This window comes from Buteo buteo, chromosome 13 (genome assembly GCF_964188355.1).
Source record: "Buteo buteo chromosome 13, bButBut1.hap1.1, whole genome shotgun sequence".
Lineage (NCBI taxonomy): Eukaryota > Metazoa > Chordata > Aves > Accipitriformes > Accipitridae > Buteo > Buteo buteo.
The window spans coordinates 4,906,711-4,922,493 of NC_134183.1; the positions used below are offsets into that span (position 1 = coordinate 4,906,711).

Here is a 15,783-nt window from a genome sequence, read left to right on the forward strand (position 1 = left end):
CACCCGTGAACACCTTTTCCCTCAAGTGGAAGCAAGCTTACAAGCCTAACGGCAGCCCTTTTCCAGAAAAGCGGCGATTTGGGTAGGTGAGCCCCAAAAAGCACTCGAAGGGCGGCTGATGGGCGAAAGGTCTGGACCAGCACACTGGAGCCAGCGTTTCCTTCTGCACACCCAGCACACGGACCCACGTCAGCACCAGCCTCCCCCACAGAAAAATACGGCAATGGGCTCAATATGAGAGATTTGCAAATGACGCAATAAAACACGAGCCACTCGTTGGAACGGCAGTTACAACGCTCTAGTACTTGGCACGGATGATGAGGTGTGCCGTTAATACAATACTTAAAAGGTTTCTGTGAGAGGGTACTTGCGGAAGGTGACTGGGAATCCCAAGTGTAAATCCAGACCGTGGTATCAGATATTTAGAAGTGTTTTGGAGCCAACAGCCACTGACTGGTTTACAACAGCAGGCCCTCCCCAGAACTCCAACCTTGGAGACAGGCCAGGCAGTGCTGCAGAGCCATCAGTCTCTCAAAATGCACTTTAGCATCAGTACATTGGCAGTCTGAGATACATTTCTGAGAAATGAAGTCCTGAAATACCCTTTCAGAAGTGCATTGAGGGGGGAAAGTGGTAGGAGTAATCAGCAGCATTAAGATCTACTAAATCAGAATTTCCCATTAGGAAAACAAACAAAGAAATCTCAAGGCATGTAAATATCTAGCCTTCCCTGCTTGCTTTGATGGTAAAAGATCAACAGGCCTCAATGAGCAGGCCTGCAGATTAAGTTACACTATCACAGTGGTCTTCCTTCTCATTTTCTATCACAATGTGGTCCCCCTCTGCCGAGGCAGGCATGTTGTACCTAAACAAAAGGAAAAAAAACAACCACAAAACCAGTGATCCATCAGCTCTTGAGAACACACCGTGCACTTTTCAGCTTTCCTGTGCCATTGCTGCATGGTACCACAAGCTCATGAGAAGTACTGTAAAAATTCAGGGACAGGGTAAAACATGCACTTGCTCAGGTCATCGGTTCAAAAGCTCTACATAACACTGATGCATTTATTTTCTGCATCATGGGTGTCAGAAGACATCTCACAGAAAAAGAGCGAGAAATACTGTTCAACTACCTGACAAACCTTACACAAGCACTAGCCACAGTCACATTCAATAACTGGCACTTGTGAGACCGTACTGAACTACATCCAGTTTCAGGCTTCCCAGTACAAGACAGACATTGACATACTGGAGTGAGTCCACTAGCAGAAGACCACTGAAATGGGTACAGAGCTGGAACAGGAAATAAAGAGAGAGGCTGAAAGAATGGGTCTTAAGAGAAGGTTAACGTGGGGGAAATCTAATTTCTGTGGTCTCCAGTTACCTAGTGGGAGGAGGCTACAGAGGTCTCTAAAGATCACTTTCCCAGGGAAAACGATAAGATTTTATATAACAGCATACACACCACCCCCAGAAAAATGTTAGCCCTCTTTTCCTCAAAAACCTTTTAGAAAATTAATAATTTTCCAGATAGAGTGGATCAGTTTACAGATTGAGAGCTTTCTAATCTTCTGTTGATAAAACTTTCTCATTCAGCTCCTCTTGCCTCGCTTTTTTGGAAAGGCAGTGTAATAGACAGGCATTAGCTTTCCCAAACAACCCACTGAACTACTTACTTTTTCTTCTCCCACTCTAGTTTGTCCTTGACAGTAAACAAAAAGTTCATGGTTGACTATGCATTTGTGTTTCTGCTTTAAAATATCATAGAAGTCACTTTTGTCTTCTGATAAAAATCAGAAATAAACCTCTAATGGAGTCATAAGACAAATCAAAAGAAACTACATAGCCAAGATATTTAAACTCCAACAACTGAAGGCATCGACAGTATTCTCTCAGATAAAGGACAAGGTTTTATAAGGACCACCTTTCAGGGCAGTGGAAAGTGGGGAGGGGGGGGGAAATAGAGAAAAACACAAACACAGTACACAGTTATTTTATTGAAATACTTGAAAAGGCCAGCAATGGAAAAATAGGTTCGTCATGAGGAATTAATGTTTGATTTACTTGATCATAAAAAAGCTGTGTCTATAGGTAATTCTAGCCAGTTACAGAATGCACTGTGATCCATGCAACTAATATACTACAGTAGAATAGGCACTGTGTACTATTTTAGTTTTATCTTATACACAGCTTTCAACAGGTATGGCCAACAGATGTGAGAAATTAAACAGCAACACTTTTCGAATTATAAACATTTATAATATACAAATTTGCTCATCTGATTCATAAGGGTTATAAAACACAACATAGTGGAAAATGAAAAACACAAATTACACACAGCATATGAAGTTGGATCTGGCAGTTTTTGAAGTTTACGTTTTTCCTTTTAAGAGAAAAATCAGATGTCACTGGTCATATAACATACAAAATCATAGGCCAGGACAGCAACAGTGATTTTTTTTCTTGAAATACATACTTGGGGAAATTTGTTCATCAGGTAAAAAGAATAGGTAAGAATGAAAATCACAAGTTCTGCCTGTTATAGCTTATAGTCCAAAAAGATGAAGTCACCTCAGATGAATGTGAAATAAATAAGCAACCCTTGAGGAAGTATGATCCTTGAGTTGAACCTACTCTACCGAAAATGAATTTCAACTATATACTAGTATGTCACCATGGTGAAACATCTAAGAACAGTATTTTGAATAGCTTTTTGGGAAGCAATGTCTTAGTGCTTTAATATGTACAGGTTATTTACAACAAATTCCCTTTTGGCCTCACAAGTTAAGCCATTTTAGCTGGCTGTTAAGATGCAATTCTTTTTTCCACGCATTATGCAATACTGTAGTAAGAGCTATAATTTAAAATAAACGTATGCATGAATTACAAATTATTAATAAAGTAACTCTGCATATATAAATATTTCTAGCAGAATTTAAAGCATTCAGAATGTACATAAAAGTTTTTTTGTTTGTTTGTTCGTTTTATTTGGTAGGGCCAGATGTGCTTCTTCTCAGATCATCGTTGCTTTAGTAATGCTTTGTACATAGCAAAACCCAAAACTGCAAAGACAGTAGCACCAAAACTTGCTCGGAGCCAAAATGTAGAGCTCTTCAGGTCCGCTTGTGTCACATGCCTAAAATTCAACACACATACAAAACCAGGTTAATTCCATGACAGGAGTATCAGACAACTTGTGCCAAACTACTCTGCTTTTGGAAATTCATCACTACACTTGTCACAGGCAAGCAGCTTACAATTCAGCCTTACGAGTACTTATACAGTCATTTCACTTTTTTTTTTTTTTTTTTTTTAAAAGCTTGGGATTTGATCTGCAGCTCTGATCACATTAGTAGATCTCACTCAAGTCAGAGAGCTCACACAGCTGAAGAGAAATGCAGGAGCAGATCATTAGTCATGGAAGTGGGGAGGGCAGTGTGTCATCTTTGAGAGTACCAGCAAGCATTCATAAAAAGAAAAGAAAAATAGCTAGCAAATAATTAATAATCCATAGTGAGAACAACTCTGTCCAGCAAAATCCTTTTTTTTTAAATGTTGAGTTTGCATATTTCTGCTTTTCCATGAAAAAACTTTCCAGTTCTGTTGAATATCTATTTACACTTCTCCCCCAAAAGAGTTTACTGACAAGTAGCAAGTAATATTTTTCCAAAAGCTAGAATCAAAAGGACCATTTGTAAATCCCTTTCTTCCCAGTACAGTCACAAGAACAGCAATAGAAACAATCATCCAATACCAAGCTGAAAGCTAAGAGAAAGTGCTTAGTGAAACAAGCAGTGACAATGGCATCAACAGAAGACGACAAGATGTAACAACGGTATGAAGTGACTGTATGACATAAAAAGCCACATCTTGCATGACAGTAGAGACAGCCAATGACCCAACTCTCCCAAATATTGCAAGAAGTCTGTGAGCATGCTCAGTTAAACATGGCTAGCCATCCTCAAAAGTAGTCTCAAGTATGACAGCTTACCATAAAGCAGGAGCTACCATTTCAAACAAGTTATCACAAATGCCATAATTCAAAGCACAAGAAGTTCCTGAACAATGGTAAAGGTTTTTTTTGTGTGTTTGCTTGTTTTTGTTTAAGATAGAACTTGCAACAGAACTTCACTAGCCTATGTATTTTAGCCTGTATTAATCATCATGGGTCACTCAGCAAAAGCTGCAGGAGTATTAAGTACAAGGAGCATACACAGTGCACAAGAGAGTTCATATAGTGTAAACTGCAGAGCTACAGCATACAAGCTGTTTAATAAAGCAGGAATTGTTACTTGCTATCAAAATATACAAAACCAGTTTAGGATATTCTTTAGTAGACATTTGCAGGAGTAATATAAGCCATATAATCAGTGTACTGTCATACCACATGCTGACAAACAGGCTCTTTGGTGCACAAACAGCAGAACACAGCTGGTCTCTCAAAAAATCCTAATCCTGTTTTAAAAATATCTTGCTGGGTTATGGAACAGATCAAATTCATGAATTCCTGCAAGCATTAGTTCTTCCACAGCTAGTTTTGACAAACTCTCTGCAAACTAGATGTCAAGTGGTTTGCTGAGGGGAAGAAAGGGAAAAGGCAATGGCAAGGTCACCTTAGTTTGGCTGCTGTTACCTGTCTTCAAGTAAACGTGGACCAAGAGATGACTCCATGAAGATGGAATCTTCTACAAAGTTGACGGCGTGCACCTGCTGCATAATACTGCTCTCCTCGTCTGCTAACAGCATGGCCCCCAACTCATCTATGTAGGGTCTTAACCTTTTTACACACATGCACAGTTTGCAGTTCATAGCATGGCTCAACAACAGCATCTCAAATATGCTCAAATAACAAAGCCCAGAGAATTTATAATTTTTAGCCGTCTAGCCCCGATTCTTGTGCAGTTGTTAAAAACTTAGTGCTTGGGGAAAAACAGAAATAAATGGAGTTTGTACTTTTGATGAGCTAAGTACTATATATGATTTTATGTAGCTAAACGCCATTGCTTTAAGGACAAAAGAAAACTGCTTAAAAAACTGAATCTCTTCCCACTCCATCCCCAAAGCCTCAACTTCCATGTGTCCACAGCATACTCCTGCACCACATGCATGAGCTACAGTACCTGTGCCAAACACACTGGAATTAGTCCAACACTCATCAGACCTAAAACTGACAAGATCTCATTACTGTTGATAATTCAATTAAAGACTGAATTTTATCACTACATGTGGTGGTTTTTTTAGTAAAAGACTATACAAACCCTTGTCTTCAGATCTGTAAATTATAAAACTTATCTGTGTATGTAAAATAAATCACTTCTATGTAACACGACTTTAATAGATCATGTGACAAGCTCTGTTGGGTAAGTATTTGTGTCACTAACAATTCTCAAGTTTAATATGGTTAATTCAAATACCCAACTATTTGTATAATTTAAAAAACACCCCTTTAAATGTGCAAATCACTGTTAAAATTGCAAATTAATGCTTTTGCATTGCCCCATAAAGCACTCTCTCTCACATCTAGATTTTCTGATTCCTATCTATAATTTGCCTTGTTTTGACTTCTGCACATGTCCATATTTAGTGGTATGCAAGAAAGTTGCTGAGCATGCTTCATCCTTCAAAAAACAATTAAAACATTCTCATTCATGATAAAATCCTCTTTTTATGTCTAAAGGGAGAGTAAATTGACTCTGATCCCTTTTCTAAGCCTAACAGTAACAGACTTTTTCATTTAAATAAAGGAACTAAATCAAGGCAGGGATTTGTCTTATAACCTCAAGGAAATCAACTGACTTCAGTAAGAAGTGATTAGGGCCCTCTGAATATCTCAGCCCAAAAATCCAAACTCCAAAAATACTTACTGAAATTCAGAACACTACGGATGTCTAATTGCTTTACATCTTTGAAAAAAAATTCCAATTTTTCTTCCCTTAAATGTTCCTTATGGTGTCATAAATTCCATTTTTACAACTTTGATCCCTAATATTGTTTAGCTGCTATTAATAGAAAAAAAAAAAAAAAAGAAATCTGTCTGAAATAATAAAAAAGGATAAACGTTTGTTTCCAGCATAGGTTCTTTGACATGAGGGTAGATATAATGCAGAAAAACTTTTCTCAATATATACTGAAAAATTCTACCTCTTCAATAAATAATGTTCAAATTTTATTTCAGTGTAGTTGTGTTTATGAAACCAGTTTTTGCCAGTGGTAGAAATTATTACTGCCTTGCTAGTAAGACAGTAACTCTGAATTAGAAAAATTATTCTCTCCAAGGGCAAAACATATACATGTGCATATATACACACACAGAGTCGTAGTTAGGACTCCATAAATGAAGTTGTATTTTAAACTCTTGCTCATTAGTAATAATAACTAGCTTTCAAACTTCCCAAATAGATTGGGGTGTGTATTTAATCATACAATTAGTTCCACATATGTAAGAAAGTCTAGAAATTTTGCCTTTGGCATAAAATTCAGATTTTAATGCACGTTTTGGGAAAAAAAAAAAGATTTTTATTCAACCTATTCTTAATAGTGAGTCATATAACTTGTCACTTGTTGAATAAGATCTTTGAAATCTGTACAGTCTTTCTTTTAAGAGGCTTTAACAACTCACAAGAAGTTTGCAACATTCGCTTATCAAGAGGTTAACTGAGCATGCCTGTCATGGTTACACACAGAAAATTGCCGAGTTATGGGCCAATACTGACACTTTTCCCCATGTCAGCAGCAGAAGAATCCCAAGCCTGGGAAGCTTTAACATTAACTATAAAAGTTCAAAAACATTCCTATATTAACTACAAAAGCATTTTAAAAGCACAGTGGTGAGGCCAATTGCCTCGTCGCATGGCTCCTCACACCAAAATTATAAGCAAGTTAATGCAGCCAGCAAGCAGCAGCAGCCTGCTCTGACAGACAATAGGTTCTAACAATAAAATATAAGCAACTGAATTCCAAAAACATTGCATAACATGCGCAAGCTGCTGCAGCTTCCCTTCAGGCACGTATTTTCCTAGGATGCAAACCAACTCCAGAAGTTAGAATTTTCCCCCATACCATTAGTCATCTAAAATGTAAAAAGCTTCAAGTGCATCTTATTATCTACAAATCCTAAAAATAATGTAAAATGCCAATTCAATATATTCTATTTGGAAAGAAATCAGGAGACACAGCTTTGTAAATTTCTACTCAGTACGGGACATTAAACAGTTTAGAGAAAGCAGAAAATAGGTAAGTAAAATATTGTTATACTATCCTAATTTGTGGGACACCTAAGTATAGAGATAGATTTCTGCAATTAGATTTAATGGCAATATACTATAGTTTTGAAAAATAATCTGCATATACTGCACAGTGAAAAACAAATCCTGGGTTATACTCCTAAAACTTTCCCATTATTACAGAAAAGTGAAACTATTGTCTTAACTTTAATTTCACAGAAGGAAGGTTTTCATAGAAAAAAAAAATCTTTCAAATAATTTCTGGAACAACCATGTTTTATATGCAGGTAGAACTTCACTTCTATTCCACAATATTTAAAAACTTTAGAAGGAAGAAAAACATGATCTGTCTCCCTCACTGAACAACACAATTCTCACGCATTAGAATTATTTTATTTTTAAATTAACTTAGCTGACAGAAAAATGCCACTACTGTACAAGCAAAAGGCAACAAGTGAATGATTTAAAACCAAGAAAGCAGAAAAACACACTTAAAATTGATGCTCTGTTGTTAAAAAAAAAAAAAAGCTAAAAATCCAAGCTTGTCATTAAAGAAAGGGTTAGAATGACATAAGCAGAAACCTTGCTTTTAAAAACAGGTAAAACAATGTAGTAAAAAGAGATTAAGTGCCAGCCAGACAAATACAAATGAACACCTAAAGGAAAGAACAAATTAAATATATAAAAATACTACAGCATAGTAAGAAGTCTCATACATGCATGTATAGTGCTTTGAATGCAGTGCCTTCTTCCTCAAAGAACCAATAAAACATGATCCTGGGTAGTTCAAACCAACAATCCCATTCCTGCACAATAAACATCTCCAAACTGAACTTCCACATTTGTTGAACTTGCCTTTCTGATAGTCTACAAACCCTTGGGAGAGTCTCTGAAGTTTGTCCGCAGAAGAGAAACTGAAGGTGGGCATGAATAGGTTTTTCAGTTGCATAGAGGCAATGTTCTTCCTTTCATTACTAAGGTGGGAATGTTCAAATGTGGTATTTTATTTTGCCTTGGTAACAGTGTTTAAGCATTACTTAGCAACAAATAATACAGGAAGGGGTCCAATGTGAAAAATTTCAGTTTACCTACTTCCACCATCTAAATCTTCAGAATAGGAAGGGATCAGGAGAATAAAGTACTCTTGAGAAACTTCCTTTACCCATCAGTTTTCTAAACTTTTGCCCAACTATCTGACCTAACGGTAAGCACTTGTAAAGGCAAAATAAGAAAAGTTACATAAACTAACGACATCAGAAAATCCTTCTTGATTCAAATGCTTTCTCTAGTTTAATCACAAGTCATTAGATTAAGAATGCATCCAAGGAGCTAACATTTTTAAACAAGAAAACCATCTCCACCCTCCTAAGTCTACAATTAGGAGCTATTCCCTCTTGTTTACAGGTATCTCAGCTCTACTATATATGCAGTTATATAGTAGTCCATGTACTGAATGCTGAATAAACTGTGGAAATGTGCTCGGTAAGGAAACACCTCTGACGAGCTAACGAGGAAGAGAGTTGGTGAGATGAAGTGAGCATGCTGGAAACCTGCCACAAAACCCTAGTGTCTAACTGAATGACTACAGACAAAGAGATTCTAGCAAATAATTTTTCCTTTCTGTAGGGTCAGTGGAAAAGTCTATGAGGAATTCTCCTTACCTTGAATTACAGACTTTTTTAGGTAGCAGTAGATTCCTATGTTTATTCCACACTGTCTAGAGACAAGGTGTGGAACGACAGTATCCCGAGACTTCTCGTAAAAAGACTGCAATACCTCCAGCCCTTGACAGTATTTCAGAGGAATGAAATGCAATGTCTAAAGCAGGACTCAAAAAACCCTACAGACCCATACAAAAGAGAAACAAGCCACAACAGCTAACGTAGCAACCCAAAACCATTCCAATAAAATGAGGATGCATTATAGAGGTGATTTCAGCCTGAATAATAAAGAGTTGGGATTTTCTAGTAGTCTCTGCTGAATAAAGTTTTAGAGAGACAATATGCTAAGAGATTGCTGTTTCAAGGGATTTTTGTCTAAGGGGTGACTGCTGTAGAAGAGTTGCAGCATGAACAGTCTCACTCATATTCACAGTCTTGTCCTAAGCTCATGAGTTTTTCACCCTTCTCTGAACTCTCACTCTGCCGTTAACACTTTTGTCTTGGATTAAAGTGGTATTTCACAAAGATGCTCAATACTGTAGGTAGGTGTATCAGTAGGCCTCCTATGTGTGCGTAACTTACATTTAAAGGAGACAGCCACTCTTATTTGGAGCAGCTACATCTGAAAACAGTAAACTAAGTAGTAACATACATGGACAAGCAGCATGTCAAGATATTCTAACCATGGCCTTCAAATAAACACATTAATCATAGTTGCCTCCAAGAATCCCATTTATCATATACACCTCCAAGAAGGCTATAAAGGATAGAACCACTACACTGCAAAAATTGTTCGGTTTGAACTCCCATTTACTGGGGTGAGGTGACAAGTGCTAAGGTGTTAGTAAATCATGTGTGTCAAAAACTGCCTGCAATACAGACAAGACAAGGTATAGCACTGTTTTCAATGCTGAAAACCAGTTATCTCTCTTTACCAGTTGCTTTTTCCAAAGTGTTTGCAAATGTTTAACCATTTACCACTTCTTACATGTTGCATTTTCTTCAGAGAGGAATTGGATGTTAAAAACTCTAAGATTTTTTACACAAAACACCCACTCTGTGCAAACCAGGCATAACATACACACACAGAAATTCTATGAATTCCCAACTATCAAACAACTAGCAAAGATAAACATATAATATGTTATACGATGCTGCTATAGTCAGGCTGTGCCTTTATGAAAATATTTGTGTAACTGGTATCTATGAAGCACTGCCTCTAATCAATACTAAACAAACCTATAATGTCTCAAGTGAGACACATTACACAGATTTATAGACACTACTTAATGTCCATTATCAGTTCCCTAAAAACACAGTCCTAATTTCTCCACAGCATTTTTGCAACCACTAAGTGCCTGAATCAACTACCAAATTGGTGATGTTTCAAAGAAATCACTGGACTAAGCTCAAAAGACCAGAAGTACTTTCAAGTTAAACAAAGTTCGACAATTTTATGACAAATACAAAAGTAAGTATCTGCCTATTTAGTGGATATGGAGTGAAAAATCTGCAGTATATAAGGTTACCAATTGCTTTTTCAAAAAAAACTTTAAAAGCACACCTGGTACCTAGTAAATAAAGTTAAGGACCTGTTAAGAACTGCAGTGAAGAGTTTGTTCTTTACAGATTGCAGCAAGTCTGAGTTGAGGAAGTTCTGACAGATGCAAAATGTACACCTGTTGCAGGCGCACATACAGCGTAACCGGGCATGGCTGCGAAAACACACAGAAGGACAGGAGTTGAAATCTTGCTCATAAAATCAGGTGCACATTAGGACTGTGCCACAACCAAGAGAGATTTAGGAATAAAAGGTACATTTGAATGAGTAAGGAGAGGAGAAAAAAAATACATTGGGGAAGCAAGGGTACAACTACAGCTGTGCAGAATTTTAAGGTTAGATGTTCTATGTCTTAGACATTTTGGCATTACCACCATACACAGATCTTAATAGCAAAGCACAAACATGAATGAAAATGTTTGCTGAATTTATTTAAGTTTGTAAGGAAAGTTTCTAAAGGCTTCTGAGTATGTCTGCACAGCAATAGATAACACCCCTTTTTCAAAGGAAAGTAAGCCACATTTTCTACCAGTTTGAATGCACACTTTACAAAGTGACAGTTACCCCTACCTTTCCCACCCTAACAAACACACATGCTTGAAAACTAAGGAAGAAGCAGGAATATTGATATGACAAGACATTTGGTCAGTGCTACACTTTAGTGGTTTCCTAGTATTCCAGCGCTACAAAATAAATACAGGAGAACAAAACAAAACAAAAACTTTACAAATCTAATTCAATAAATTCAGTTTCAAATATTAAAAAAAAATCCTATTATTTTGGGTGAAAGTGACATTAGTTATATTTAATTTAAAGCAAATGTCAGCTGTCATACTAGACTCCATCTGCTGTAATACTTATGAAGTTCAACACCATATTAAAAGCTCCACCCACCAAAAAAGATGTAAAGTGAGCTTAGCAACAGCGAGATGTGTAGTGAAGAAGAATGTGAGCTTAAGTATCTTCTATCTGAAGACCAAAAGGTGTTTATACAGCAATTCTATTAAAAAATATAAGATCTATTAGATGAATGAACTGAAGCACATAGTAGTAAACACCCTGAAAATAAAAAAGGCTTCAAGTAGTGCATTGGGGGAACTGTTGTTCACTAAAGAGTGTCATTACTTGTAATCAACTATCAAGTTGAGCTATTAACAAGGATCAAAGCACAGCTTATTCACAAGTCTCTCAAAAATACCAAGATATGAATATTGACATATTGAGTTATGCATCCACAGTAAGGACAGAACAGAACCCTAAATATTCATTGGAATTTGCAAGACGAACTGGATGAAGTAGTGTACTCTTTAAAAAATACCTTAGCAACAATAGCTGACACCAATTTATACGTTGGATACATACCAACTTTCTCAATTTGAAATAATTTGAAGATTTCACTCAAGTCACTTTCATCTCTCTGTTGCTATATCTCAGTGAGGCAGTTCCATCCTTGTGACTAACAATGACATGCAGTGGTATTGTGAGTGACCCATGCAATATGAAAAATATAACAGTTCAAGTACTTACGGATACATTGCCATAGTTGTCAGTTTAACAAAGATATCCTTACTCGGCACATCAACCGTATTACAAGTAAAGGCTTGAGGTGGAGGCATTTTGTGTTTTTTGCAGAATTCAGCAGGAGAAATACTATATTCCTGTCTAACTTCATGCAAGTCAGACTTTGCAGCTACCACTAAGCATGGTATTCTGCTATCCATGAAGTGCTGCTGCAAATTTAAAGAAAAAAGTGAAAGAAACACTATATGATAAATTCACCCTGGAACAGCCCAAGCTGAACTGTTTGCAGCAGCATTAAGATACATTCAGTAGCCTGAAGTGAGGCATTTCTAGAAACAGAATATTTTATATAGACAAGTAAGTAGACATTAGTTTTGTGTGAGTAACAAAACTGCATTTTTAATGCATCAGCCATATATAACCAGCACTCATAAATAAAATGTCTTTTAAACAGTAGAACTTATGTATAGGACCGGCAACTGACACTGAGCATTTTGTCAGTGAAAAAATACACAAATGTAAAGATTTGTTTATATAAATTATACAAACCTTAAAAATCCTGGCACAGTACTCAAAAGACTTCGGGTTACTGACATCATATACCAGGCAGACAGCATCGCATATGGTCTCAGCGTCAGTTAAAAATTCAGAATCACTGACATCATGTAGCTGGGAAAAAAAGACAGTCGGAGAGGGAGAAAAGCTTTGTCATTATGCAGTTAAAGGAGTTTTATAACTTACTTTTTTTTCTCACAATTTTTATGGCTCATTTTTATGTATCCTTAGAACTAATGGACTGACTACAGGCAGAATTAACGAAACAGGAATTTACCATACAGCCAAGGCATGTGAGCTGTTAACATCACATCTGCAGGCAATCACAACCTCAGCATAAAAAGTTACATTTACTTTAACACAAAGTCTCAGATAACCATAGGAACTGCCATTCATCCTAGAGAGGAAAACCACAGAGCAGAGGACTAGATCTTGGAAAACAAAGAAAGAATCATAATATCATAAAGGAAAACTACAGTGGAACAAGCTTTAGAGAAAGTATTTCACCCACTGAAGATTAACTTTAGCCGTCCTAATCACCCTATGTGACAGATTCTTCTCTACTGAATAGGTAGATTGCTTGCTGATAATTTATCATATGTTATAATGTGATGCTCTTCAGCATTAACATAATGGACTGGGTTCTGTACAATTTAGGTCAAGGTTTCAAAAATAACAGGTCCTGAACAGGTTCAGTTTAAAGTATTAACAACATGTAAAACCAGAAGTTATTTGAGCCAGAAAAGGAGTGGGGGGAAAATCCACATTTACAAAGACAACACAATTAAAACAGAAATTTGTTTGCAGAAGGCTCTGGATAATTCACAGAATTTTAAGATTAACCAGTCATATGCAAACAATAATGAGGCAACCTTACCAGCAAGTATTTCTCCTGTCCGTATACATAGACTGTATTAATGGCATAGTAAGATTTGTGTTCTGCACGTATTTGCCTCTGTCTCTGAAAATGCAGAATTTCATGTTAGACCACAGCAACTTGCCCCTTTAAGTTAGATTTGAACTGCTGTTTTACTCCATTTATTAATGAATGGAAATTACAGTAATCTGTGGTTCATTTTGCAAGTAACTGCATAGCTATAATCTACAATGTACAAGTAATTATTGCATGCAATAGCCATTTATCTATTTGCTAAAAATAAATAAATAGATAAATAAATACCACACCAATCCCTCCCCTCAGTAATTCTACATTCCCTCATAGAACTCTCCAAACTCAGTAATAATCAGCAAAGATCTAAGATAAATTGATTTTGCTGTTTAACTTTAACTCAAAAGCATATATAGGTGATTCTTACTATTAGATTTCTTCCAAGAAGAGCCTGAAGAACTCCACTTTTCCCACAGCCTTTCATTCCAACAACATTGCATCGGAAAACATTTCTCTGAGTCTGTTTTTTCTGAAGGTCTATCTTTTTATCTCTTGTTACTTTTGAAAAAACACAAATATTTTTCACAGGATGTACATGCATGTATGTATGTGAAAACACGAAATAATTGTCCACTTACATTAAAATGCACACAAAACAATAAAAAAATATTAAATCAATTGTTTGAATTGAGCAGAAAGTAAAGAAGAATATAAGTGAAAAAAGACCATTTGTTTAAGCAATTTACTCTTGAGCAGTTTTCTAAATTTTAATTCCTAAATGGCACCAAAATTATTTTTTTTTATTACCTGTAATTGCTGATGCTTGAGATTCTTGTTCTGCAAGTATTGAATAGCCTAAATAACCCAGGTACTCCAGGCAACGCTGTACATCTAAGTATGTGGTTAGTCTAGCAGAGGGGACAAAAAGAGGTTTTTAAATTGTTAGCATCTGTGATACCAATTCTTTACAGTACTGATACAATCTTTTCCTCCTATCTCCAGATTGATATCATAGAAGTATTCCTGGCACTACTGAAGGGCAAAGCACTGTGAAGGTAAATGGTGACAACTTTACCAGTCTTAATAGCCAGCAAAACACTATGAAGGCAGTACTTGCTGAGGCTTATCAGCCTACACTGTATTTTTTTAACTCAGCAAATAATGTTTTCCTCATTTTCTGTATTTTCAACAGGAAAAAAACCTCATTATTGAACATCATTATTCATACTGGCTCTAAAGAGTAGAACGACAGAAATAAATATTTTGACAACATTCAGGGAGATTTCCACAGCTTGAAGAGACACTTCTTCATAGTTAGCACTAACTACTGGCCAAATCCTGAACAGGTTATAACAACTGTCTGAAGATTAGGCCACTTGATGGGTATAAAAATGTGGCTGCTTGGGTCAATTTTCAACTACTAAACTTCCACTCTTTCTACTAGATTTTCAAGAAGAATCTACAAATGAATTATCATACATTTTAGTAGTTGAGAACTTTGGGTAAAGTATCACACTTACGTCCACTGAGAGAGAAACCCTTGATACGTAATCCACCCCCTTTCATTTGTACAAACAGTGTTGTTAACATCAGGTCCCCATGGCATATAAGGGAAGACTTTGAACAGATCTTTCAATTCATCAGGAGACAAAGCACAATCTCTATCCTGAAAACAAGCATACAATATCAGACATAAATCACTTAATTCATGTCTATTCTAAACTGGTATTTTCTTGCTGTATGCTTGCAAGATTCAACAAACTGGCTATAAGAAACTGAGCTGCTTTCTTTTTAATCATTGTTCTTGTTTTTAAATAAGACTAAATATATGAGCTAGTTAAAAAAAATTTGGTAGTACAACTATAACTGCCAACTCTCCTTGTAGACAGAAATATAAATAGCAGGCTAGTTTTGACTGCATAGCTTAAGCCAGAGCCAGTTTGTGAATGAAATGACACAATGACAAAAATATACTTTTTGCTAGCAAAACTGCTAGCAAACTAAGGCTCTTCAGTATAAGGACACACACACACACTCAAAAGCTTACCAAATCATGTTTATCAAAAATACTTTGAAGAAACAAGTATGCATGATGATTTAATTCTGTTGTGCAGTCTGGAGGAATTTTTAGCCTGTTTATTGAAAACAAATACAAGAAGTGTTAAGTGTGTTTATGAAATAGAGAATATTAAAACTCAAAATACAGACTTTTTGAATTACAACATTTGGTATTTGACCTCTGCATTTAGTTTTAATAATTTATCTTTAAAGGGATCAAAGCACATACTTCTTATTAGGAGCATCTTCATATTACATTATATATATATATATATAGTAATCAGGTTTTTGGTTGTTTTTTGTGTTTTGTTTTGG

General features: G+C 36.2%; 1 protein-coding gene across 7 annotated transcripts in view; it reads right to left on the minus strand.

Annotated features, from left to right (window-relative positions):
- Positions 1-1,977: 1,977 nt before the first annotated feature.
- The window catches only part of RHOT1 (ras homolog family member T1), a 28,123-nt gene continuing 14,317 nt past the window's right edge, over positions 1,978-15,783 (minus strand). For 2 of the 7 annotated variants that reach the window (XM_075044352.1, XM_075044358.1), the window contains 10 exons: positions 15,458-15,542; positions 14,931-15,076; positions 14,218-14,318; positions 13,838-13,968; positions 13,399-13,482; positions 12,516-12,635; positions 11,973-12,175; positions 10,477-10,599; positions 4,634-4,777; positions 1,978-3,136 (listed from right to left, as the gene is read on the minus strand). In XM_075044352.1, coding sequence (XP_074900453.1) covers positions 3,019-3,136; positions 4,634-4,777; positions 10,477-10,599; positions 11,973-12,175; positions 12,516-12,635; positions 13,399-13,482; positions 13,838-13,968; positions 14,218-14,318; positions 14,931-15,076; positions 15,458-15,542 — 1,255 coding nt within the window. In that variant the 3' untranslated portion in view covers positions 1,978-3,018. Of the gene's footprint in view, positions 3,137-4,633; positions 7,880-10,455; positions 10,600-11,972; positions 12,176-12,515; positions 12,636-13,398; positions 13,483-13,837; positions 13,969-14,217; positions 14,319-14,930; positions 15,077-15,457; positions 15,543-15,783 lie in introns of those variants that run through there. The other 5 variants (XM_075044353.1, XM_075044355.1, XM_075044354.1 and 2 more) reach the window with 5 other exon arrangements.